The 26,744-nt window shown below is 51.7% G+C and overlaps 1 protein-coding gene across 3 annotated transcripts in view; it reads left to right on the forward strand.

Annotated features, from left to right (window-relative positions):
• The window catches only part of LOC138262281 (NACHT, LRR and PYD domains-containing protein 3-like), a 260,469-nt gene that overhangs the window by 129,207 nt on the left and 104,518 nt on the right, over positions 1–26,744 (forward strand). For all 3 annotated transcript variants that reach the window (XM_069212175.1, XM_069212177.1, XM_069212176.1), the window contains exon 4: positions 9,515–9,682. In XM_069212175.1, coding sequence (XP_069068276.1) covers positions 9,515–9,682 — 168 coding nt within the window. The remainder of the gene's footprint in view (positions 1–9,514; positions 9,683–26,744) is intronic.

The following is a 26,744-nucleotide window of genomic DNA, read 5'->3' on the forward strand; positions in this document are numbered from 1 at the left end:
CCGCTATCCCTTCTGTCCTCACAGTCCTTGGGTGCCACACTTGTGTTTAGCTGCTAATGGCACTGGAGGTATCTCACTAAGGTCCATCGGTATCACTAAGTCTATCCCTTCCCTCCTCACAGTCCTTGGGCACCACACTTGTGTTCAACTGCTAATGGCACTTGTGGCATCTCCCTAAGGTCCCTCAGTACCGCTATCCCTTCCCTTCTCATAGTCCTTGGGTACCACACTTGTGTTCAACTGATAATGGCAGTGGTGGTATCTCCCTAAGGTCCCTCAATACCGCTATCCCTTCCCTTCTCACAGTCATTGGGTACCACACTTGTGTTCAGCTGCTAATGACACTTGTGGTATCTCCCTAAGGTTCCTCTGTACCGCTATCCCTTCCCGTCTCACAGTCCTTGGGTACCACACTTGTGTTCAGCTGCTAATGGCACTTGTGGTATCTCCCTAAGGTCCCTCAGTACCGCTCACCCTTCCCTTCTCTCATTCCTTGGGTACCACACTTGTGTTCAGCTGCTAATGGCATTGGTGGTATCTCCCTAAGGACCTTTGGTACCACTATCCCTTCCTTTCCCTTCTCTCATTCCTTGGGTACCACATTTGTGTTCAGCTGCTAATGACACTGGTGGTATCTCCCTAAGGACCCTCGGTACCGCTATCCCTTCCTTTCCTTTCTCTCATTCCTTGGGTACCACACTTGTGTTCAGCTGCTAATGGCACTGGTGGTATCTCCCTAAGGACCTTTGGTACCGCTATCCCATCCTTTCCCGTCTCACAGTCCTTAGGTACCACACTTGTGTTCAACTGCTAATGGCACTGGTGGTATCTCCCTAAGGTCCCTCAGTACCGCTGTCCCTTCCCTTCTCATAGTCCTTGGGTACCACACTTGTGTTCAACTGCTATTGGCAGTGGTGGTATCTACCTAAGGTCTCTCAGTACCGCTATCCCTTCCCTTCTCATAGTCCTTGGGTACCACACTTGTGTTCAACTGCTAATGGCAGTGGTGGTATCTCCCTAAGGTCCCTCAATACCGCTTTCCCTTCCCTTCTCACAGTCATTGGGTGTAGGAGGCTGGACTGGCTTGTAGTGAGTACCAAGGGGTACTTGCACCTTGCACCAGGCCCAGTTATCCCTTATTAGTGTATAGGGTGTCTAGCAGCTTAGGCTGATAGATAATGGTAGCTTAGCAGAGCAGCTTAGGCTGAACTAGGAGACGTGTGAAGCTACTACAGTACCACTTAGTGTCATATGCACAATATCATAAGAAAACACAATACACAGTTATACTAAAAATAAAGGTACTTTATTTTTATGACAATATGCCAAAGTATCTTAGAGTGTACCCTCAGAGTGAGGATAGGAAATATACACAAGATATATATACACAATAGCAAAAATATGCAGTATAGTCTTAGAAAACAGTGCAAACAATGTATAGTTACAATAGGATGCAATGGGGAAACATAGGGATAGGGGCAACACAAACCATATACTCCAAAAGTGGAATGCGAACCACGAATGGACCCCAAACCTATGTGACCTTGTAGAGGGTCGCTGGGACTATTAGAAAATAGTGAGGGATAGAAAAATAACCCTCCCCAAGACCCTGAAAAGTGAGTGCAAAGTGCACTAAAGTTCCCCCAAAGACAAAGAAGTCGTGATAGAGGAATAATGCAGGAAAGACACAAACCAACAATGCAACAACGATGGATTTCCAATCTAAGGTACCTGTGGAACAAGGGGACCAAGTCCAAAAGTCACAAGCAAGTCGGAGATGGGCATATGCCCAGGAAATGCCAGCTGTGGGTGCAAAGAAGCTTCTACTGGACAGAAGAAGCTGAGGATTCTGCAGGAATGAAAAGGGCTAGAGACTTCCCCTTTGGTGGACGGATCCCTCTCGCCGTGGAGAGTCGTGCAGAAGTATTTTCCCGCCGAAAGAACGCCAACAAGCCTTGCTAGCTGCAAATCGTGCGGTTAGCGTTTTTGGACGCTGCTGTGGCCCAGGAGGGACCAGGAGGTCGCAAATTGGACCAGGAGGAAGAGGGGACGTCGAGCAAGACAAGGAGCCCTCTCAGCAGCAGGTAGCACCCGGAGAAGTGCCAGAAACAGGCACTACGAGGATGCGTGAAACGGTGCTCACCCGAAGTTACACAAAGGAGTCCCACGTCGCCGGAGACCAACTTAGAAAGTCGTGCAATGCAGGTTAGAGTGCCGTGGACCCAGGCTTGGCTGTGCACAAAGGATTTCCGCCGGAAGTGCACAGGGGCCAGAGAAGTTGCAAAAGTCGCGGTTACCAACAATGCAGTCTGGCGTGGGGAAGCAAGGACTTACCTCCACCAGACTTGGACTGAAGAGTCACTGGACTGTGGGAGTCACTTGGACAGAGTTGCTGGATTCAAGGGACCTCGCTCATCGTGCTGAGAGGAGACGCAAGGGACCGGTAATGCAGCTTTTTGGTGCCTGCGGTTGCAGGGGGAAGATTCCGTCGACCCACGGGAGATTTCTTCGCAGCTTCTAGTGCAGAGAGGAGGCAGACTACCCCCACAGCATGCACCACCAGGAAAACGGTCGAGAAGGCGGCAGGATCAGCGTTACAGAGTTGCAGTAGTCGTCTTTGCTACTATGTTGCAGTTTTGCAGGCTTCCAGCGCGGTCAGCAGTCGATTCCTTGGCAGAAGGTGAAGAGAGAGATGCAGAGGAACTCTGATGAGCTCTTGCATTCGTTATCTAAAGTTTCCCCAGAGACAGAGACCCTAAATAGCCAGAAAAGAGGGTTTGGCTACCTAGGAGAGAGGATAGGCTACTAACACCTGAAGGAGCCTATCAGAAGGAGTCTCTGACGTCACCTGGGGGCACTGGCCACTCAGAGCAGTCCAGTGTGCCAGCAGCACCTCTGTTTCCAAGATGGCAGAGGTCTGGAGCACACTGGAGGAGCTCTGGACACCTCCCATGGGAGGTGCAGGTCAGGGGAGTGGTCACTCCCCTTTCCTTTGTCCAGTTTCGCGCCAGAGCAGGGCTAAGGGGTCCCCTGAACCGGTGTAGACTGACTTATGCAGAATTGGGCACATCTGTGCCCAAGAAAGCATTTCCAGAGGCTGGGGGAGGCTACTCCTCCCCTGCCTTCACACCATTTTCCAAAGGGAGAGGGTGTAACACCCTCTCTCAGAGGAAGTCCTTTGTTCTGCCATCCTGGGACAAGCCTGGCTTGACCCCAGGGGGGCAGAAACCTGTCTGAGGGGTTGGCAGCAGCAGCAGCAGCAGCTGCAGTGAAACCCCAGGAAAGGCAGTTTGGCAGTACCAGGGTCTATGCTACAGACCACTGGGATCATGGGATTGTGCCAACTATGCCAGGATGGCATAGAGGGGGCAATTCCATGATCATAGACATGTTACATGGCCATATTCGGAGTTACCATGGTGAAGCTACATATAGGTAGTGACCTATATGTAGTGCACGCGTGTAATGGTATCCCCTCACTCACAAAGTCCGGGGAATTGGCCCTGAACAATGTGGGGGCACCTTGGCTAGTGCCAGGGTGCCCTCACACTAAGTAACTTTGCACCTAACCTTTACCAGGTAAAGGTTAGACATATAGGTGACTTATAAGTTACTTAAGTGCAGTGTAAAATGGCTGTGAAATAACGTGGACGTTATTTCACTCAGGTTGCAGTGGCAGGCCTGTGTAAGAATTGTCAGAGCTCCCTATGGGTGACAAAAGAAATGCTGCAGCCCATAGGGATCTCCTGGAACCCCAATACCCTGGGTACCTTAGTACCATATACTAGGGAATTATAAGGGTGTTCCAGTAAGCCAATGTAAATTGGTAAAATTGGTCACTAGCCTGTTAGTGACAATTTAAAAGAAATGAGAGAGCATAACCACTGAGGTTCTGGTTAGCAGAGCCTCAGTGAGACAGTTAGGCACCACACAGGGAACACATACATATAGGCCACAAACTTATGAGCACTGGGGTCCTGACTAGCAGGGTCCCAGTGACACATAACAAACATACTGAAAACATAGGGTTTTCACTATGAGCACTGGGCCCTGGCTAGCAGGATCCCAGTGAGACAGTGAAAACACCCTTACATACACTCACAAACAGGCCAAAAGTGGGGGTAACAAGGCTAGAAAGTGGCTACTTTCTCACATTGGGTACCACACTTGTGTTCAGCTGCTAATGACACTTGTGGTATCTCCCTAAGGTTCCTCTGTACCGCTATCCCTTCCCGTCTCACAGTCCTTGGGTACCACACTTGTGTTCAGCTGCTAATGGCACTTGTGGTATCACCCTAAGGTCCCTCAGTACCGCTCACCCTTTCCTTCTCTCATTCCTTGGGTACCACACTTGTGTTCAGCTGCTAATGGCATTGGTGGTATCTCCCTAAGGACCTTCGGTACCGCTATCCCTTCCTTCCCTCCTCTCAGTCCTTGGTACCACATTTGTGTTGAGCTGTTAATGTCACTGGTGGTATCTCCCTAAGGTCCTTCAGTATCGCTAAGTCTATCCCTTCCCTCCTCTCAGTCCTTGGGTACCACACTTGTGTTGAGCTGCTAATGTCACTGGTGGTATCTCCCTAAGGACTTCCATATCCCTAAGTCTATCCCTTCCTTCCTCTCAGTCCTTGATACCACACTTGTGTTCATCTGCTAATTACACTGTTGGTATCTCCCTAAGGTCCCTCAGTACCACAATCCCTTCTGTTCTCACAGTCCTTGGGTACCACACTTGTGTTCAACTGCTAATAGCACTGGTGGTATCTCCCTAAATTCCCTCAGTACCCCTAAGTCTATCCCTTCCCTTCTCTTAATCCTTTGGTACCACCCTAATGTTCAACTGCTAATGGCACTGGTGGTATCTCCCTAAGGTCCCTCTGTACCTCTATCCCTTCCCTTTTCTCAGTCCTTGTGTACCACACTTGTGTGCAGCTGCTAGTGGCACCAGTGGTATCTCACTAAGGTCCCTCGGTACCCCTAAGTCTGCCCCTTCCAGTCCTTGGGCACCACAATTGTGTTCAGCTGCTAATGGCACTGGTGGTATCTATCTAACGTCCCTCGGTTCCGCTATCCCTTCTGTCCTCACAGTCCGTGGGTGCCACACTTGTGTTTAGCTGCTAATGGCACTGGAGGTATCTCACTAAGGTCCATCGGTATCACTAAGTCTATCCCTTCCCTCCTCACAGTCCTTGGGCACCACACTTGTGTTCAACTGCTAATGGCACTGGTGGCATCTCCCTAAGGTCCCTCAGTACCGCTATCCCTTCCCTTCTCATAGTCCTTGGGTACCAAACTTGTGTTCAACTGCTAATGGCAGTGGTGGTATCTCCCTAAGGTCCCTCAATACCGCTATCCCTTCCCTTCTCACAGTCATTGGGTACCACACTTGTGTTCAGCTGCTAATGACACTTGTGGTATCTCCCTAAGGTTCCTCTGTACCGCTATCCCTTCCCGTCTCACAGTCCTTGGGTACCACACTTGTGTTCAGCTGCTAATGGCACTTGTGGTATCTCCCTAAGGTCCCTCAGTACTGCTCACCCTTCCCTTCTCTCATTCCTTGGGTACCACACTTGTGTTCAGCTGCTAATGGCATTGGTGGTATCTCCCTAAGGACCTTCGGTACTGCTATCCCTTCCTTTCCCTTCTCTCATTCCTTGGGTACCACATTTGTGTTCAGCTGCTAATGACACTGGTGGTATCTCCCTAAGGACCCTCAGTACCGCTATCCCTTTCTTTCCTTTCTCTCATTCCTTGGGTACCACACTTGTGTTCAGCTGCTAATGGCACTGGTGGTATCTCCCTAAGGACCTTCGGTACCGCTATCCCATCCTTTCCCGTCTCACAGTCCTTAGGTACCACACTTGTGTTCAACTGCTAATGGCACTGGTGGTATCTCCCTAAGGTCCCTCAGTACCGCTGTCCCTTCCCTTCTCATAGTCCTTGGGTACCACACTTGTGTTCAACTGTTATTGGCAGTGGTGGTATCTACCTAAGGTCTCTCAGTACCGCAATTCCTTCCCTTCTCACAGTCATTGGGTACCACACTTGTGTTCAGCTGCTAATGGCACTTGTGGTATCTCCCTAAGGTCCCTCGGTACCGCTAGCCCTTCACTTCTCACAGTCCTTGGGTACCACACTTGTGTTCAGCTGCTAATGGCACTGGTGGTATCTCCCTAAGGTCCCTCTGTACCGCTAACCCTTCCCTTCTCACAGTCCTTGAGTACCACACTTGTGTTCAGCTGCTAATGGCACTGGTGGTATCTCCCTAAGGTCCCTCTGTACCGCTAACTCTTCCCTTCTCACAGTCCTTGGGTACCACACTTGTGTTCAGCTGCTAATGACACTTGTGGTATCTCCCTAAGGTCCCTCTGTACCGCTAGCCCTTCTCTTCTCACAGTCCTTGGGTACCACACTTGTGTTCAGCTGCTAATGACACTTTGTGGTATCTCCCTAAGGTCCCTCTGTACCGCTAGCCCTTCTCTTCTCACAGTCCTTGGGTACCACACTTGTGTTCAGCTGCTAATGACACTTGTGGTATCTCCCTAAAGTCCCTTGGTACCGCTAGCCCTTCTCTTCTCACAGTCCTTGGGTACCACACTTGTGTTCAGCTGCTAATGTAACTGGTGGTATCTATCTAAGGTCCCTTGGTACCGCTATACCTTCCCTTCTTACAGTCCTTTTCATCTCTTAGGTTTGGCTGTTTTACGTGACACGTTTTTCCTTAATTTTTGTAACTTTTTTTTTGCTATTTTTCAACACAAATGTTCCTGTATCCTAAGGATTCCACATTTTCCTAACACTAAACTCTTTTGCCATACTGTATTACTTTTTTTTTGTACATGGCAGCGCTCTTGTGAGCTTTCAGGAGGCGGGGTGTGCAGTCTGCTGTCGGCTAGATGTCCCAGTGGTACCAATAATAAGGTATAGTTCAGTTGTTGTAACCTTCTGGGATGTACGTGTGTCTTCGTGTGAGGGTCTTACACCTTCTTCAAACCCACCTTGTGTTTTGATGATGGCAAGCATGTTGGTGCTGTCCTGTGCTCCATGTGCAGACCACTGTCTGCTGAATGTGGGTCTCCCTGTGAGATGACATCTTTCCATCTTCCAAGAACCCTCAGTGTGGGCACTGTGTACTGCGTTGCAGTGGGAAATGGCTTTCTCTACGCGTTCGGAGCCACACATGGACCTGAACTATGCATGTGCCTGAACCACACATGTGCCTGAACCATGCATGTGCCTGCGTGCCTGAACCACACATTTCCCTGAACCATGCATGTGCCTGGACCACGCATGTGCCTGAACCATGCATATGCCTGAAACATGCATGTGCCTGTGTGCCTGAATCACGCATGTGCCTGAACCAAGCATATGCCTGTGTGCCTGAACCATGCATGTGCCTGAACCATGCATATGCCTGTGTGCCTGAACCATTCATGTGCCCGAACCATGCATGTGCCTGAACCATGCATGTGTCTGAACCAAGCATATGCCTGTGTGCCTGAACCATTCATGTGCCTGAACCATGCATGTGCCTGAAACATGCATATGCCTGAAACATGCATGTGCCTGTGTGCCTGAACCACGCATGTGCCTGAACCAAGCATATGCCTGTGTGCCTGAACCACGCATGTGCATGAACCATTCATGTGCCTGAACCATGCATGTGCCTGTGTGCCAGAACCACGCATGTCCCTGAATCACGCATTTGCCTGAACCACACATGTGCCTGAACCACACATGTGCCTGAACCACGCATGTGCCTGTGTGTCTGAACCAGGCATGTACCTGAACCATGCATGTGCCTGTGTGCCTGAACCATGCCTGTCCTGAACCACACATGTGCCTGAACCATGCATATGCCTGTGTGCCTGAACCACGCATGTGCCTGAACCATGCATGTGCCTGAACCAGTCATGTGCCTGAACCATGCAGGTGCCTGTGTGCCTGAACCACACATGTCCGGGAACGCGGCAGCTTGGTAAGTGGCGCTGGGGTGTCGGCGTAGTTTTTAGGACAGGGCGAGCTAGGTTTTAGGGTTCAGGGTAGTTTTTAGAACAGGGCAGGGTAGATTTTAATGTTTATGGTGGGGGGTTGGGTAGTTTTTAGGACAGAGTGGGGTAGGTTTTAGGGGTCAGGGTGTGGTGTTCAGGGTAATTTTTAGGACATGGCAGGGTAGCTTTTAGGGTTCAAGGTGGGGGCATTGGCATATTTTTCAGGACAGGGAGGGGTAGGTTTTAGGGTTCTGGTGGGGATTGGGGTAGTTTTTAAGACAGGGTACGGTAGGTTTTAGGGTTCAGGGTGGGGGTCAAGGTAATTTTTAGGACAGGGCGAGGTAGGTTTTAGGGTTCAGAGCAGGGGTGGGGGGTTGGGGTAATTTTTAAGACTGGGCAGCATAGTTTGCAGGGTTTATTGTGGGGTCGGGGTAGTTTTCAGGACAGGATGGGGTAGGTTTTAGGATTCAAGGCAAGGGATCGGGGTAATTTTTAGAACAGGGTGGTGTATTTTTTAAGGGTTCAGGGTGGGTGGTCGGGTCGTTTTTAGGGCAGGGCGGGGTAGGTATTTAGGGTTTTGGGGGCGGGGCTGGGGTTTGGGGTAGTTTTTAGGACAGAGCAGGGTAATGTTTAGGGCAGGGTAGGTTTTAGGTTTTAGGATGGGGGTTGGGGTCAGGGTAGATTTTAGGACAGGGCACAGAAAGTTTTAGGGTTTAGTGGAGGGGCGGGTCGAGTAGTTTTTAGAACAGGGTGGGATAGGTTTTAAGGTTCAGGGTGGGGTTTGGGGTGTCAGGGTAGTTTTTAGGACAGGGCAGGTAGGTTTTAGGGTTCAGGGTGGGGGGTTGGGGTAATTTTTAGGATAGGGCAGCGTAGGTTTTAGGGTTCAGGTTTGAGATGGGGTGGGGTCGTTTTTAGGACATAGAGGGATAGGTTTTAGGGTTCAGGGTGGGTGCAGAGGGTCAGGGGGGCTGTACATAACAATCACGCATGGCGTTAATACATATACCTTTACTAAGTATGCTTTTACAATGAAGTTCACTGTAAAGGCTTGCGTGGTAAAGGCCTGCGTGGTCAAGGCATGTGTGGTATGGACGTGGTCGTGGTTCCGACCGCGTTGTTAAGCCATGCGTGGTTTTGCCGTACAGCCTGTTGCACCTCCTGCTTGCTTCTCTCGCACAGTTTGGTCGCTTGTTCTGCTCCAGATTGGGTCACGACCTCCACCTGCTTTGCAGAATACACTTTATTGCCCATCTCCAGCCACTTTCAGTTTTTGTCTCTACAACCAGCCCTTAGCTACTGCCATGCTTACTGAATAATTGAAGTATCATGGAGGCTTTTTTTTTATACCCTCACTTTGATTCTATGGCGGTGGCTACAGTTCCAGGTGAACCACTCATCTGTGTGCTTTCTTCTCAGAATGCCCTAATTGTGTCCAGATTTGCCTCAGGTGTACACTTACTTACTTTATGAAAGTGTTTACCTCTGTCGGGTTACTAGCCGTTGTGTCTTTGATCTTCCTACAGTTTGGGGATGAACAAGCTTACAGATGACTGCATGGCGGACCTGTCTCCTGCGCTTCAAGAGCTGAAGAATCTGAAGATTCTGGATCTACAGAACAACTGCTTCCAGGGAGGCTGTGTCCCAGGCCTGCTGGGCATCCTGCAGAGATGTCTTGGGCTCGAAAGGCTAGTGTGAGTACTGCCTTGGAGGGCTGGACCTGAGAGGCGTGTGTGAGTACATCTGTCTCATAGGCCTGGGCTCGAGAGGCCTGTGTGAGTACCACGCTCTTGTAGGCCTGGCCAGGGGGGACTCCAGGGCTTGAGAGGCTTGTATGAGTACCTTCATCTTGGAGGCCTGGACCGGAGAGGCATGTCTGAGTATCTCAGTCTTGGAGGCCTGGGCTCGAGAAGCGTGTGTGAGTGCAGTGCTGAGCTTGAGTGGCTTGTGTGAGTACTGCGCTCTTGAAGGCCTGGGCAAGGGTGACTCCAGGGCTCGAGAGGCTTGTATGAGTACCTCTATCTTGGAGGCCTGGACCCGAGAAGCATGTGTGAGTACCTCAGTCTTGGAGGCCTCAGCTTGAGAAGCATGTGGGACTACAGTGCTGAGTTCGAGAGGCTTGTGTGAGTACCGCGCTCTTGTAGGCCTGGGCAATGGGGACTCCAGGGCTCAAGAGACTTGTATGAGTCCCCTCGATGCAGGCCTGGACTCGAGAGGCTTGTATCAGTATCTCCATCTTGGAGGCTTGGACCTGAGAGACATGTGTGACTACCTCAGTTTTGGAGGCCTGGGCCCGAGTAGCATGTGTAGGAAAGTGCAGTTTTTGACATGGCTATTGTAGGAAAGTAGCCTCTTTCTAGCCTGGTTACCCCCACTTTTGGCCTGTTTGTGAGTATATGTCAGGGTGTTTTCACTGTCTCACTGGGATCCTGCTAGCCAGGGCCCAGTGCTCATAGTGAAAACCCTATGTTGTAAGTATGTTTGTTATGTGTCACTGGGATCCTGCTAGCCAGGACACCACTGCTCATAGGTTTGTGGCCTATATGTGGTCCCTGTGTGGTGCCTAACTGTCTCACTGAGGCTCTGCTAACCAGAACCTCAGTGGTTATGATCTCTCTGCTTTCCAAATTTGTCACTAACAGGCTTGTGACTAAATTTACCAATTCACATTGGCATACTGGTACACCCATTTAATTCCCTTGTATATGGTACTGAGGTACTCAGGGTATTGGGGTTCCAGGAGATCCCTATGGGCTGCAGCATTTCTTTTGCCACCCACAGGGAGCTCTGACAATTCTTACACAGGCCTGCCACTGCAGCCTGCATGAAATAACGTCCACGTTATTTCACAGCCATTTACCATTGCACTTAAGTAACTTATAAGTCACCTATTTGTCTAACCTTCATCTGGTGAAGGTTAGGTGCAAAGTTACTTAGTGTGTGGGCACCCTGGCACTAGCCAAGGTGCCCCCACATCGTTCAGGGCAAATTCCCCGGACTTTGTGAGTGCGGGGACACCATTACACGTGTGCACTATACATCGGTCACTACCTATGTGTAGCTTCACAATGGTAACTCCAAACATGGCCATGTAACATGTCTAAGATCATGGAATTGTCACCCCAATACCATTCTGGTATTGGGGGGACAATTCCATGATCCCCCGGGTCTCTAGCACAGAACCCGGGTACTGCCAAACTGGCTTTCCGGGGTTTCCACTGCAGCTGCTGCCAACCCCTCAGACAGGTTTTTGCCCTCCTGGGGTCCAGGCAGCCCTGGCCCAGGAAGGCAGAACAAAGGATTCCCTCTGAGAGAGGGTGGTACACCCTCTCCCTTTGGAAATAGGTGTGAAGGCTGGGGAGGACTAGCCTCCCCCAGCCTCTGGAAATGCTTTGATGGGTACAGATGGTGCCCATCTCTGCATAAGCCAGTCTACACCGGTTCAGGGATCCCCCAGCCCTGCTCTGGCGCGAAACTAGACAAAGGAAAGGGGAGTGACCACTCCCCTGACCGTCACCTCCCAGGGGAGGTGCCCAGAGCTGCTCCAGTGTGTCCCAGACCTCTGCCATCTTGGAAACAGAGGTGTTGGGGGCACACTGGACTGCTCTGAGTGGCCAGTGCCAGCAGGTGACGTCAGAGGCTCCTTCTGATAGGCTCTTTCCTCTCTTGGTAGCCAATCCTCCTAACTTGGTAGCCAAACCTACTTTTCTGGCTATTTAGGGTCTCTGCTTTGGGGAATTCTTCCGATAACGAATGCAAGAGCTCACCAGAGTTCCTCTGCATCTCCCTCTTCACCTTCTACCAAAGGATCAACCGCTGACTGCTCCAGGACGCCTGCAAAACCGCAACAAAGTAGCAAGACGACTACCAGCAACATTGTAGCTCCTAATCCTGCCGGCTTTCTCGACTGTTTCCAGGTGGTGCATGCTCTGGGGGTAGCCTTCCTTCCTCCTGCACTAGAAGCTCAGAAGAAATCTCCCGTGGGTCGACGGAATCTTCCCCCTGCTAACCCAGGCACCAAAAGACTGCAACACTGGTCCTCTGGGTCCCCTCTCATCCTGACAAGCGTGGTCCCTGGAGCACAGCAACTCTGTCCAAGTGACTCCCACAGTCCAGTGACTCCTCAGTCCAAGTTTGGTGGAGGTAAGTCCTTGCCTCCCTACACTAGACTGCAAAGCTGTGTACCGTGTGATTTGCAGCTGCTCCGGCTCCTGTGCACTCTTCCAGGATTTCCTTTGTGCACAGCCAAGCCTGGGTCCCCGGCACTCCATCCTGCAGTGCACAACCTTCTGAGTTGTCCTTCGGCGTTGTGGGACTCCCTTTTGTGACTTCGCATGGACTCTGGTTCACTTTTCTTCTAAGTGCCTGTTGGGGTACTTCTGCGGGTGCTGCCTGCTTCTGTGAGGGCTCCCTGAGTTGCTGGGCGCCCCCTCTGTCTCCTCCTCTAAAAGGCGACATCCTGGTCCCTCCTGGTCCCTCCTGGGCCACAGCAGCACCCAAAAACCTCTACCGCGACCCTTGCAGCTAGCAAGGCTCGTTTGCCGTCTTTCTGCGTGGGAACACCTCTGCAAGCTTTATGCGACGTGGGACATCCGTCTTCCAAAGGAGAAGTCCCTAGTCCTCTTCTTTCTTGAAGAACTCCAAGCTTCTTCCAACCGGTGGCAGCTTCCTTGCATCTTCAGCTGGCATTTCCTGGGCTCCTGCCCACTCTCGACACTGTCGCGACTATTGGACTTGGTCCCTTTGTCTTACAGGTACTCAGGTCCGGAAATCCACTGTTGTTGCATTGCTGGTGTAGGAAAGTATCATCTTGCCTGGCATGTTACCCCGATATTTCACTGTATATATGTTGTTTTAGTCTATGTGTCACTGGGACCCTGCCAGGCAGGGCCCCAGTGCTCATAAGAATGTGCCCTGTATGTGTTCCCTGTGTGATGCCTAACTGTCTCACTGAGGCTCTGCTAACCAGAACCTCAGAGGTTATGCTCTCTCTGCTTTCCAAATTTGTCACTAACAGGCTAGTGACTAAATTTACCAATTCACATTGGCACACTGGACACCCATATAATTCCCTAGTATATGGTACTGAGGTACCCAGGGTATTGGGGTTCCAGGAGATCCCTATGGGCTGCAGCATTTCTTTTGCCACCCATAGGGAGCTCTGACAATTCTTACACAGGCCTGCCAGTGCAGCCTGAGTGAAATAACGTCCACGTTATTTCACAGCCATTTACCACTGCACTTAAGTAACTTATAAGTCACCTATATGTCTAACCTTCACCTGGTGAAGGTTGGGTGCAAAGTTACTTAGTGTGTGGGCACCCTGGCACTAGCCAAGGTGCCCCTACATCGTTCAGGGCAAATTCCCCGGACTTTGTGAGTGCGGGGACACCATTACACGCGTGCACTATACATAGGTCACTACCTATGTATAGCGTCACAATGGTAACTCCGAACATGGCCATGTAACATGTCTAAGATCATGGAATTGTCCCCCCAATGCCATTCTGGCATTGGGGGGACACTTCCATGATCCCCTGGGTCTCTAGCACAGAACCCGGGTACTGCCAAACTGCCTTTCTGGGGTCTCCACTGCAGCTGCTGCTGCTGCCAACCCCTCAGACAGATTTCTGCCCTCCTCGTTTCCAGGCAGCCCTGGCCCAGGAAGGCAGAACAAAGGATTTCCTCTGAGAGAGGGTGTTACACCCTCTCCCTTTGGAAATAGGTGTGAGGGCTGGGGAGGAGTAGCCTCCCCCAGCCTCTGGAAATGCTTTGATGGGCACAGATGGTGCCCATCTCTGCATAAGCCAGTCTACACCGGTTTAGGGATTCCCCCAGCCCTGCTCTGGCACAAAACTGGACAAAGGAAAGGGGAGTGACCACTCCCCTGATCTGCACCTCCCTGGGGAGGTGCCCAGAGCTCCTCCAGTGTGCCCCAGACCTCTGCCATCTTGGAAACAGAGGTGTTGCTGGCACACTGGACTGCTCTGAGTGGCCAGTGCCAGCAGGTGACGTAAGAGACTCCTTCTGATAGGCTCTTACCTCTCTTGGTAGCCAATCCTCCTTCCTAGGTAGCCAAACCTCCTTTTCTGGCTATTTAGGGTTTCTGCTTTGGGGATCTCACCAGATAACGAATGCAAAAGCTCATCAGAGTTCCTCTACATCTTCCCCTTCACCTTCTACTAAAGCATTGACCGCTGACTGTTCAGGACGCATTCAAAACCGCAACAAAGTAGCAAGACGACTAATAGGAACCTTGTATCGCTTCATCCTGCCGGCTTTCTCGACTGTTTCCAGGTGGTGCATGCTCTGGGGGTAGCCTGCCTCCTCTCTGCACCAGGAGCTCTGAAAAAATCTCCCGTGGGTCGACAGAATCTTCCCCTTGCAACCGCAAGCACCAAAAGACTGCATCACCGGTCCTCTGGGTCCCCTCTCCGCACGACGAGCGTGGTCCCTGGAACTCAGCAACTCTGTCCAAGTGACTCCCACAGTCCAGTGACTCTTCAGTCCAAGTTTGGTGGAGGTAAGTCCTTGCCTCCCTTCGCTAGACTGCATTGCTGGGTACCACGTGATTTGCAGCTGCTCTGGCTCCTGTGCACTCTTCCAGGATTTCCTTCGTGCACAGCCAAGCCTGGGTCCCCGGCACTCCTTCCTGCAGTGCACAACCTTCTGAGTTGTCCTCCGGCGTCGTGGGACTCCCTTTTGTGACTTTGCGTAGACTCCGGTTCACTTTACTTCCAAGTGCCTGTTCAGGAACTTTTGCGGGTGCTGCCTGCTTCTGTGAGGGCTCCCTGACTTGCTGGGCGCCCCCTCTGTCTCTTCCTCCAAGTGGCGACATCCTGGTACCTCCTGGGCCACAGCAGCACCCAAAAACCTCTACCGCGACCCTTGCAGCTAGCAAGGCTTGTTTGCGGTCTTTCTGCGTGGGAAGACGTCTGCAAGCTTCATCGCGACGTGGGACATCCATCTTCCAAAGGAGAAGTCCCTAGTCCTCTTCTTTCTTGAAGAACTCCAAGCTTCTTACAACAGGTGGCAGCTTCCTTGCACCCTCAGCTGGCATTTCCTGGGCTCCTGCCCACTCTCGACACTGTCGCGACTATTGGACTTGGTCCCCTTGTCTTACAGGTACTCAGGTCCGGAAATCCACTGTTGTTGCATTGCTGGTGTTTGTTCTTCCTGCAGAATTCAGCTATCACGACTTCTATGCTCTCTGGGGGTAGTAGGTGCACTTTACACCTACCTTTCAGGGTCTTGGGGTAGGCTATTTTTCTAACCCTCACTGTTTTCTTACAGTCCCAGCGACCCTCTACAAGCTCACATAGGTTTGGGGTCCATTGGTGGTTCGCATTCCACTTTTGGAGTTTATGGTTTGTGTTGCCTCTATACCTATGTGCTCCTATTGCAATCTATTGGAATTCTACCCTGTTTGCATTACTTTTCTTGCTATTACTTACCTAATTTTGGTTTGTGTACATATATCTTGTGTATATAACTTATCCTCATACTGAGGGTACTCACTGAGATACTTTTGGCATATTGGGGGTCATTCTGACTCCCGCGGGCGGCGGAAGCCGCCCGCCTGGCGGGAACCGCCAGAAGACCGTACCGCGGTCAAATGATCGCGGCGGTCATTCTGACTTTCCCGCTGGGCCGGCGGGCGACCGCCAGAAGGCCGCCCGCCGGCCCAGCGGGAAAGCCCCAGCAACGATGAAGCCGGCTCCGAATGGAGCCGGCGGAGTTGCTGATGTGTGACGGGTGCAGTTGCACCCGTCGCGATTTTCAGTGTCTGCTTTGCAGGGGCCCCACGACACCCGTTCCCGCCATCCTGTTTCACCGCCAGAAACAGGATGGCGGGAAGGGGGTCGGAATCCCCATGGCGGCGCTGCTTGCAGCGCCGCCGTGGAGGATTCCCTGGGGCAGCGGAAAACCGGCGGGAAACCGCCGGTTTCCGTTTTCTGACTGCAGCTTTACCGCCGCGGTCAGAATGGCCCCTGAAGCACCGCCAGCCTGTTGGCGGTGCTTCCTCCATCCCCGGCCCTGGCGGTCCATGACCGCCAGGGTCGGAATGACCCCCATTGTCATAAAAATAAAGTACCTTTATTTTTAGTACTCCTGTGTATTGTGTTTTCTTATGATATTGTGCATAGGACACCAGTGGTATAGTGGGAGCTTTGCATGTCTCCTAGTTCAGCCTAAGCTGCTTTGCCATAGCTACCTTCTATCAGTCTAAGCTGCTAGAAACACCTCTTCTACACTAATGAGGGATAACTGGAGCTGGCACAAGGTGTAAGAACCTCTGGTACCCACTACAAGCCAGGCCAGCCTCCTACAGCTATCCCCACGTTTTGCTCACTGGTACTGAGGTTTTTGACTGAGGTACACTGGGTCCCTGCTAACCAGGTCCCCAGTGCCACTGCTCTCCCCTAAAACAAGGTAAAATGGTAAATTGTATCTAATTGGCATAGGCTCCAGTACCTCTGTAAGTGCTTAGTAAATGGTACCCTTGATGCCTAGGGCCTGGGTACTGGAGCGGGTCTCTAAGGACTGTAGCATGTACTGTGCTTCCCTCAGCGACCCCCCTCCCTTCCAACTGCACACAGCCTGCCATAGCAGATTGCGTGTCATGGTGCAAGCCATGAGTGAAAACACAACATGTCACACAAATTGTGGGCCATGCCTGAGTCATCTAAATATACGTTAGTCACCCCTACAGCAGGCCTTACACCCCAAGGCAGGCTGCATTTGAATTTGATATGAGGACATATATGCATGACCAGGTATGCCCTAGTGATGTCTAGTACGATTACTGGATGCTGCAAGTGAACAGAGAAGCCATCTTCTGGTATTTACTGGGAACTGGTTGACAAGAGTTCCTCAGCTACATAATGGCTTCACTGAAACCTATGGTGTTTGGTATCAAACACCTCACCATAATAAATGCAGACTGATGCCAGTCTTGGATTTATCATGACATGCACCCAAAGTGCCCCTTAGAGGTGTCCCCTGAAGTCTTGACCAGCCTGCCACCACAGACTAGTTTTTGACCCCTGCAGGCGAGAGCCCATGATCTCAGAAGCTAGAAACAATGCCAGCTCTTGAGGAAGGTGATCACACCACCTCCAGCAGGATGTCTAGTAATTTAGCATATCAGAGCCAGGTGCTTCAAAGACCCTGCCGCCTTTGACATGCGACACCGCCTTCCCTCAGACCTGGGAGTTGCCACCACTTGTTTGAGGCCCATTTGGCACCACGACAGGCAGGAAATTAGTTATTCAGTAGGCACTTCCCACCTTTGGCCTAGTCACGCTCCTAAGGTTTGTTATCCAAAGTAGACACTCAAGGAAGGTGTTTTTGATGGAACTAGGAATTCTGGGACAGGGTTATGCCCATTTCCCATAGGAAGTGGTCATACAGAGGGTGTAGTCTCCACAAGGGTAGGTTGCCCATTGGCTACTACTCTGCACTCCCCTAAAACACCCTTAAAATCTGTATTTAGGTGCCCCCGGACACCAGGAGAACAGATTCATTTGACAAAAGAAAAAGAAGGACCAAGAAGAGTCAAAGAAGCGAGACTTGCGGACTGCTGGTGGATATTGGTGCAAAACGCTGCCTGCTTACCTGCTCCTGTCTCGACAGTCACGACAACTTGACTCATCCTGCAGCTGTGCATCATCCAGAAACCTCTGAGGTCCTCTAGCACTTCGCCAAGCCATCACGATCTCCCTTGATGTGGAGGAGCCACTTCCCTGCTTCTTGGAGGCACCAACCCAACGTCCAGTTCACCGTTCTACTGACCACTGGTTCCACCAATCCAGCAGCTGCCTAAGAGGAGGTCAGTGTGCTCCCAGAGGCCCGACCCCTCTCCCCACCAAGTGAGAAGACATCAGGACCAACCGGAGCCATCCTGCACTAATACTTGGGATTCTGGACCCTTTGCAGCAACCAAAACTTGTTTGAAGTCCGATCCAGACTCCAACATCACATCTGAGGACAACCATTGAGGGACATCAGCATTGCAGAGGACATCACCAAAAGTAGTCCAGCTGCCCTGTTTTGTCCCTCTTCTTGCAGGTCCACCCAAGAACAGTGGGCTTCTCGACCCAGGAGCACCAAAGACCCACTACACCCGAGCTCCACTGCCCGAGTCCACGCCATCCAGTGCTGTTCCCTGGCACCCAGGACATCCAGCAACTGAGCTCATTGTTAGATGCTTCCAGACTTTTCCCCAAGTAACCCCTTGCAGTCTCTTTCTAGGTGGCCGCCCTCATCGCCAACCATGCGGTGTGCAAGACATCCTACTCGACTAACACCACTGCACCCTGACACCCCTTGGCAGATAAAACGCTGTTACTGGTCTTTCTTGTGACCTTGCACCCCTAGCACTCTACAGTCCACAGGGTACCACCGAGAACTGTCTGCAGGGACCCCTTTACAGTAAAAGAACTTCCAAGTCTTTGCTGTGTAAAAGTGCATTTGAGTAACAGTGTTACTTACTTGCTAATAACTGCAACAGTACTTATCTTCTTTGAAGTTTTTGGTGTTCAAACATATAAAAGGTATAATTATTTTTCGAAACAATTGGTCTTAAGTTGCTTCTTGAGCGTGTGTCTCATTTGTTGACTGTATGGTCAACAAATGCTTAGCACTACCTTCTGATAAACCTAAACTGCTCGCCCACACTACCACAAAAGAAAGCTTTTGGGATTGTCGTTATTACGGCGGTAAACCAATAAGGGTCGCCTTGAACTATCTGCATTGTGTACACCTACATTTGGTACACTCCATAGTTATCCAGCTTTCTACAATGAGTATCCTGTGTTGGAGGCCTAGGCTTGAGAGGCTTTTGTGTGTGCATTTGTCTTGTAAGCCTGGGCTTGAGAGGTGTGTCTGAGTAGAAGGCTGGCCTTGAGTTGCTTGGGTGAATACTCTGCATTGAAGTCCTGGGCTGGAAAGGCTTTTATGGCTACTGCAGTCTTGGAGAGGCCTGGGCCTAAGAGGAGTGTGTGAGTACCTCTGTCTTGTAGGCTTGCGCTTGAGAGACGTCTGTGAGTATCCCCGTCCTGTATGCCTGGGTCCGAGGGGGTGTGTGAGTACCTCCATCTTGTATGCCTGAGTCCCGGGGGGGGGTTGTAAGTACCTCCCTGTAAGCCTGGATTCAAGAGACATGTGTGAGTACGTCAGTCTTGGAGGCCTGGGTCTGAGAGGCATGTGTGAGTCATGGTGGGTTGGGCTTGAGAAACGCTTGAGTACCCCTGTTTGGAGTCTTGTGTGAGTATCTCTCTCTTTTCTCTTGGAGGGCTGGGTTAGTGAGGCATGTGTGAGTACTTCAGTCTTGCCGATTGGGGCTACAGGCGCTTTTGAATACCTCAGTCTTGGAGGCCTGGGCCCGAGAGGTGTGTGTGAGTACCTCAGTCTTGGAGGCCAGGGCCCGAGAAGTATGTGTGAGTACCTCAGTCTTGGAGGCCTGAGAAGCGTGTGCGAGTACCTCAGTCTTGGAGGCCTGGGCCAGAGAAGCATGTGTGAGTACCTCAGACTTGGAGGTCTGTGCCCGAGAGGTGGGTGTGAGTACATCCGTCTTGTAGGCTGGTGCGAGTACAGGGCTGGGCTTGAGAGTCTTTTGTGAGCACCCCTGCCTTGGAGACTTGGGCCCGAGAGATGCATGTGAGTACCTCAGTCTTGGAGGCCTGGGCTTAAGAGGCGTGTTTGAGTAACTCTGCCTTGTAGTGTGGGATCAAGCGGTGCGTGTGAGTACCCTGCGTACGAGGCCTGGGCTCCGGAGGTGTGTGTGAGTACAGGGCTGGGCTCGAGAGGCTTGTGTGAGTACCTCACTCTTGGAGGCCTGTGCTGAAGAGACTTTTTTTAAATATCCTTATTGGCATTTCTTAATTCTTATGACATCTTAATTATATCAATTTGCACATCTTCACCAACAGTCGACCCATACAAGCATGGCATATATCATAAATAACATACATGAAGAGGATACTCATTGACAATATCGAAAGAATTACTTCATGGGTGGTAGCTCGCTGCTGGTATGACCATCATAAGAGTTTGTCACTCCATAGTGCCTTCTGTTGCTCCCCATTTCCTACAGCCATCCGCTGAAATGCCTAAAGAGGGCACATGGTCAGTGCTCCAGTGGTGTGAGTGAGCGCATCTGAAATGACTCCGTATTATGAGTTGCGTGGGAGGGAAGGGGCTGGAAGCACAAGCATGGTTCGCGAGCATGGTTCGCAAGCGTGGTTCGCAAGCGTGGTTCACAAGCATGGTTCGCAAGCATAGTTTGCAAGCATGGTTCGCAAGCATGGTTCGCAAGCATGGTTCGCAAGCATGGTTGGAGCAGTTCCTGGTGAATGGGGAACAAGCACATCGCTATTGTAGCCAACTCAAAGAAGAACAAGAGGAAATAGAAAAATAGAAAAAGAAAAGAACCCTTCAATCAAGCTATGGTGTCTCAGGTGGAGACAGCCTTGTTCGGTATTGGGGGAGGTCAGCCGCATCCATCAGTTGGTATTGGTCAGTCTGTAGGTATCACTGTCATCGTACTGTCATCGTATAAAAACGAGTGTGTCTACCATTGATTGCAACTTTTTTTACCTCTATTCGTACTTTATTTGCTCTTGTAACCTGCACACGTCACTTTTTCCTCTCATAACGTATCGTTTGCTACCTCGTTTATTTTTTGCTCTTGATACGTGCACAATTATCACGATTGCCTCATGTAATGTAACGCTTGTTTTTGTAACAGGCTCACTTGTAATTCTTCTCCTCTTGTATCTTTACTTTGCCTATTGTGAAGCGCTCTGACACCTTCGGGTAAAGTCCGCGCTATATAAAAACGCATTAAATAAATAAAAAATAAAATATGTTAGGAGATAGGAGCTTGTGAGTCCAGGGGTAGATATTAGGGTGGCATTGGTATTATGTGTCATGGCCTGGTTGGGGCATTTCTACCCGGGCACCCCATGGTTCCTCCTCTGTCTCTCCAAGGGAACTCTCTTTGACTGCGCTGTCCTTCTGGGTGTGGTCTCAGTCCCATTACCTCGTTCTGAACCAGTATCTCCCTCCGGATTTGTCCAGCCTCCTATAATTTCTGTCCAGATCTTCTGATTCCCCTACGGTGTTCCTGCTGGAGAGCCCTCTCTTCCGCCGTTGCTCATGTTGTGACATCTCTCACCCACACGTCTAGCACAGGTCTCCTTTCCGACTTCCAAGCCATCATAGTTCTGTGTTTAAGTAGGTTCAAGGCTAAGTCTAGAAATGTAGAACCCACCTTTGCTTCTTGGGTCTAGGAATAGGATCCCAATTAATGGCCTCAGGGTGTAACCGTTGGAGAACCACCTTCCAGACCACTGGCAGGGAGGGTAGGGCAGCCCCAGGTCATGTGACAAAAGTCTGCATGGTGTTGTCCACACCTCCGGCATCCCCGTTGGTCCCTCCTCATATATTACCTGGGGTCTGTGATGTGTTAGATAAGTCATGTGGGGGAAGTTAAATTGGATATATTTAAGCCTAGTCTCACGGGAGACCCCTCTGGTAAATGCCACCATATTGCTCCAGTCCCTGTCTGAGATCTCCTTCCCCAGGATACCATCCCAGTTAGTCCTCAGATCTGTCAAAGGTTTCCATCCCATGTCACTCAGTGACCTATAGAACCAGGTAATCAACTGATGTACAGAACCCATACACAATAGGAACCTTAATGTAGCCTGTGTAGGGGGTTCCTCCCACCTACGATTCCACCAGTCCGCAAAGGTTTACACCATTGCTTCATAAATCAAACATTGGCTTGTGCTGAAGAGGCTTATGTCAGTACTTCTGTCTTGGGGCTTGTGTGAGTACCTCTCTCTTGCATGCCTGGGCTCGAGAAGCATGTGTGAGTACCTCTCTCTTGCATGTCTGGGCTCGAGAAGCATGTGTGAGTACCTCTGCCTTGGCTCGAGAAGCATGTGTGAGTACCTCTCTCTTGCATGCCTGGGCTCGAGAAGCGACTGTGAGTACCTCTCTCTTGCATGCCTGGGCTCGAGAAGCGTGTGTGAGTACCTCTCTCTTGCATGCCTGGGCTCGAGACATGTGTGTGAGTACCTCTTTCTTGCATGCCTGGGCTCGAGAAGCGTGTGTGAGTACCTCTCTGTTGCATGCCTGGGCTCGTGAAGCAAGTGTGAGTACCTCTCTCTTGCATGCCTGGGCTCGAGAAGCGAGTGTGAGTACCTCTCTCTTGCATGCCTGGGCTCGAGAAGCGTGTGTGAGTACCTCTCTGTTGCATGCCTGGGCTCGTGAAGCGAGTGTGAGTACTTCTCTCTTGCATGTCTGGGCTCGAGAAGCGTGTGTGAGTACCTCTCTCTTGCATGCCTGGGCTCGAGAAGCGAGTGTGAGTACCTCTCTCTTGCATGCCTGGACTCGAGAAGCGTGTGTGAGTACCTCTCTCTTGCATGCCTGGGCTCGAGAAGCGTGTGCGAGTACCTCTCTCTTGCATGCCTGGGCTCGAGAAGCGTGTGTGAGTACCTCTCTCTTGCATGCCTGGGCTCGAGGCATGTGTGTGAGTACCTCTCTCTTGCATGCCTGGGCTCGGGAAGCCTGTGTGAGTACCTCTCTCTTGCATGCCTGGGCTCGAGACGTGTGTGAGTACCTCTCTCTTGCATGCCTGGGCTCGAGAAGCGTGTGTGAGTACCTCTCTCTTGCATGTCTGGGCTCGAGAAGCATGTGTGAGTACCTCTGCCTTGGCTCGAGAAGCATGTGTGAGTACCTCTCTCTTGCATGCCTGGGCTCGAGAATCGTGTGTGAGTACCTCTCTCTTGCATGCCTGGGCTCGAGAAGCGTGTGTGACTACCTCTCTCTTGCATGCCTGGGCTCGAGACATGTGTGTGAGTACCTCTCTCTTGCATGCCTGGGCTCGAGAAGCATGTGTGAGTACCTCTCTCTTGCATGCCTTGGCTCGAGACATGTGTGTGAGTACCTCTCTCTTGCATGCATGGGCTCGAGAAGCGTGTGTGAGTACCTCTCTCTTGCATGCCTGGGCTCGAGAAGCATGTGTGAGTACCTCTCTCTTGCATGCCTGGGCTCGGGAAGCCTGTGTGAGTACCTCTCTCTTGCATCCTTGGGCTCGAGAAGCGTGTGTGAGTACCGCTCTCTTGCATGCCTGGGCTCGAGAAGCGTGTGTGAGTACCTCTCTCTTGCATGCCCTGGCTCGAGACATGTGTGTGAGTACTTCTCTCTTGCATGCCTGTGCTCGAGAAGCGTGTGTGAGTACCTCTCTCTTGCATGCCTGGGCTCGAGACATGTGTGTGAGTACCTCTCTCTTGCATGCCTGGGCTCGAGAAGCCTGTGTGAGTAACTCTCTCTTGCATGCCTGGGCTCGAGAAGTGACTGTGAGTACCTCTCTCTTGCATGCCTGGGCTCGAGACATGTGTGTGAGTACCTCTCTCTTGCATGCCTGGACTCGGAAGCGTGTGTGAGTACCTCTCTCTTGCATGTCTGGGCTCGAGAAGCATGTGTGAGTACCTCTGCCTTGGCTCGAGAAGCATGTGTGAGTACCTCTCTCTTGCATGCCTGGGCTCGAGAAGCGTGTGTGAGTACCTCTCTCTTTCATGCCTGGGCTCGAGAAGCGTGTGTGAGTACCTCTCTCTTGCATGCCTGGGCTCGAGACATGTGTGTGAGTACCTCTCTCTTGCATGCCTGGGCTCGAGAAGCGTGTGTGAGTACCTCTCTTGCATGCCTTGGCTCGAGACATGTGTGTGAGTACCTCTCTCTTGCATGCCTGGGCTCGAGAAGCGAGTGTGAGTACCTCTCTCTTGCATGCCTGGGCTCGAGAAGCGTGTGTGAGTACCTGTCTGTTGCATGCCTGGGCTCGTGAAGCGAGTGTGAGTACTTCTCTCTTGCATGTCTGGGCTTGAGAAGCGTGTGTGAGTACCTCTCGCATGCCTGGGCTCGTGAAGCGAGTGTGAGTACCTCTCTCTTGCATGCCTGGACTCGAGAAGCGTGTGTGAGTACCTCTCTCTTGCATGCCTGGGCTCGAGAAGTGACTGTGAGTACCTCTCTCTTGCATGCCTGGGCTCGAGACATGTGTGTGAGTACCTCTCTCTTGCATGCCTGGACTCGGAAGCGTGTGTGAGTACCTCTCTCTTGCATGTCTGGGCTCGAGAAGCATGTGTGAGTACCTCTGCCTTGGCTCGAGAAGCATGTGTGAGTACCTCTCTCTTGCATGCCTGGGCTCGAGAAGCGTGTGTGAGTACCTCTCTCTTTCATGCCTGGGCTCGAGAAGCGTGTGTGAGTACCTCTCTCTTGCATGCCTGGGCTCGAGACATGTGTGTGAGTACCTCTCTCTTGCATGCCTGGGCTCGAGAAGCGTGTGTGAGTACCTCTCTTGCATGCCTTGGCTCGAGACATGTGTGTGAGTACCTCTCTCTTGCATGCCTGGGCTCGAGAAGCGAGTGTGAGTACCTCTCTCTTGCATGCCTGGGCTCGAGAAGCGTGTGTGAGTACCTGTCTGTTGCATGCCTGGGCTCGTGAAGCGAGTGTGAGTACTTCTCTCTTGCATGTCTGGGCTTGAGAAGCGTGTGTGAGTACCTCTCGCATGCCTGGGCTCGTGAAGCGAGTGTGAGTACCTCTCTCTTGCATGCCTGGACTCGAGAAGCGTGTGTGAGTACCTCTCTCTTGCATGCCTGGGCTCGAGAAGCGTGTGTGAGTACCTCTCTCTTGCATGCCTGGGCTCGAGACATGTGTGTGAGTACCTCTCTCTTGCATGCCTGGGCTCGGGAAGCCTCTGTGAGTACCTCTCTCTTGCATGCCTGGGCTCGAGAAGCGAGTGTGAGTACCTCTCTCTTGCATGCCTGGGCTCGAGACATGTGTGTGAATACCTCTCTCTTTCATGCCTGGGCTCGAGAAGCGTGTGTGAGTACCTCTCTCTTGCATGTCTGGGCTCGAGAAGCATGTGTGAGTACCTCTGCCTTGGCTCGAGAAGCATGTGTGAGTACCTCTCTCTTGCATGCCTGGGCTCGAGAAGCGTGTGTGACTACCTCTCTCTTGCATGCCTGGGCTGGAGACATGTGTGTGAGTACCTCTCTCTTGCATGCCTGGGCTCGAGAAGCGTGTGTGAGTACCTCTCTCTTGCATGCCTGGGCTCATGAAGCGAGTGCCTCTCTCTTGCATGCCTGGGCTCGAGAAGCGTGTGTGAGTACCTCTCTCTTGCATGCCTGGGCTCGAGACATGTGTGTGAGTACCTCTCTCTTGCATGCCTGGGCTCGAAAAGCGAGTGTGAGTACCTCTCTCTTGCATGCCTGGCCTCGAGAAGCGTGTGTCAACTGAGTGTGAGTACCTCTCTCTTGCATGCCTGGGCTCGAGAAGCGACTGTGAGTACCTCTCTCTTGCATGCCTGGGCTCGAGAAGCGTGTGTGAGTACCTATGCCTTGGCTCGAGAAGCGTGTGTGAGTATCTCTCTCTTGCATGCCTGGGCTCAAGAAGCGTGTGTGAGTACCTCTCTCTTGCATGCCTGGGCTCGAGACATGTGTGTGAGTACCTCTCTCTTGCATGCCTGGGCTCGGGAAGCCTGTGTGAGTACCTCTCTCTTGCATGCCTGGGCTCGAGAAGCGAGTGTGAGTACCTCTCTCTTGCATGCCTGGGCTCGAGAAGCGTGTGTGAGTACCTCTCTCTTGCAGGTCTGGGCTTGAGAAGCATGTGTGAGTCCCTCTGCCTTGGCTTGAGAAGCATGTGTGAGTACCTCTCTCTTGCATCCCTGGGCTCGAGAAGCGTGTGTGAGTACCTCTCTCTTGCATGCCTGGGCTCGAGAAGCGTGTGTGAGTACCTCTCTCTTGCATGCCCTGGCTCGAGACATGTGTGTGAGTACTTCTCTCTTGCATGCCTGTGCTCGAGAAGCGTGTGTGAGTACCTCTCTCTTGCATGCCTGGGCTCGAGACATGTGTGTGAGTACCTCTCTCTTGCATGCCTGGGCTCGAGAAGCCTGTGTGAGTACCTCTCTCTTGCATGCCTGGGCTCGAGAAGCGACTGTGAGTACCTCTCTCTTGCATGCCTGGGCTCGAGACATGTGTGGGAGTACCTCTCTCTTGCATGCCTGGACTCGAGAAGCGTGTGTGAGTACCTCTCTCTTGCATGTCTGGGCTCGAGAAGCATGTGTGAGAACCTCTGCCTTGGCTCGAGAAGCATGTGTGAGTACCTCTCTCTTGCATGCCTGGGCTCGAGAAGCGTGTGTGAGTACCTCTCTCTTTCATGCCTGGGCTCGAGAAGCGTGTGTGAGTACCTCTCTCTTGCATGCCTGGGCTCGAGACATGTGTGTGAGTACCTCTCTCTTGCATGCCTGGGCTCGAGAAGCGTGTGTGAGTACCTCTCTTGCATGCCTTGGCTCGAGACATGTGTGTGAGTACCTCTCTCTTGCATGCCTGGGCTCGAGAAGCGAGTGTGAGTACCTCTCTCTTGCATGCCTGGGCTCGAGAAGCGTGTGTGAGTACCTGTCTGTTGCATGCCTGGGCTCGTGAAGCGAGTGTGAGTACTTCTCTCTTGCATGTCTGGGCTTGAGAAGCGTGTGTGAGTACCTCTCGCATGCCTGGGCTCGTGAAGCGAGTGTGAGTACCTCTCTCTTGCATGCCTGGACTCGAGAAGCGTGTGTGAGTACCTCTCTCTTGCATGCCTGGGCTCGAGAAGCGTGTGTGAGTACCTCTCTCTTGCATGCCTGGGCTCGAGACATGTGTGTGAGTACCTCTCTCTTGCATGCCTGGGCTCGGGAAGCCTCTGTGAGTACCT

Source organism: Pleurodeles waltl, chromosome 10, assembly GCF_031143425.1.
Source record: "Pleurodeles waltl isolate 20211129_DDA chromosome 10, aPleWal1.hap1.20221129, whole genome shotgun sequence".
NCBI lineage: Eukaryota > Metazoa > Chordata > Amphibia > Caudata > Salamandridae > Pleurodeles > Pleurodeles waltl.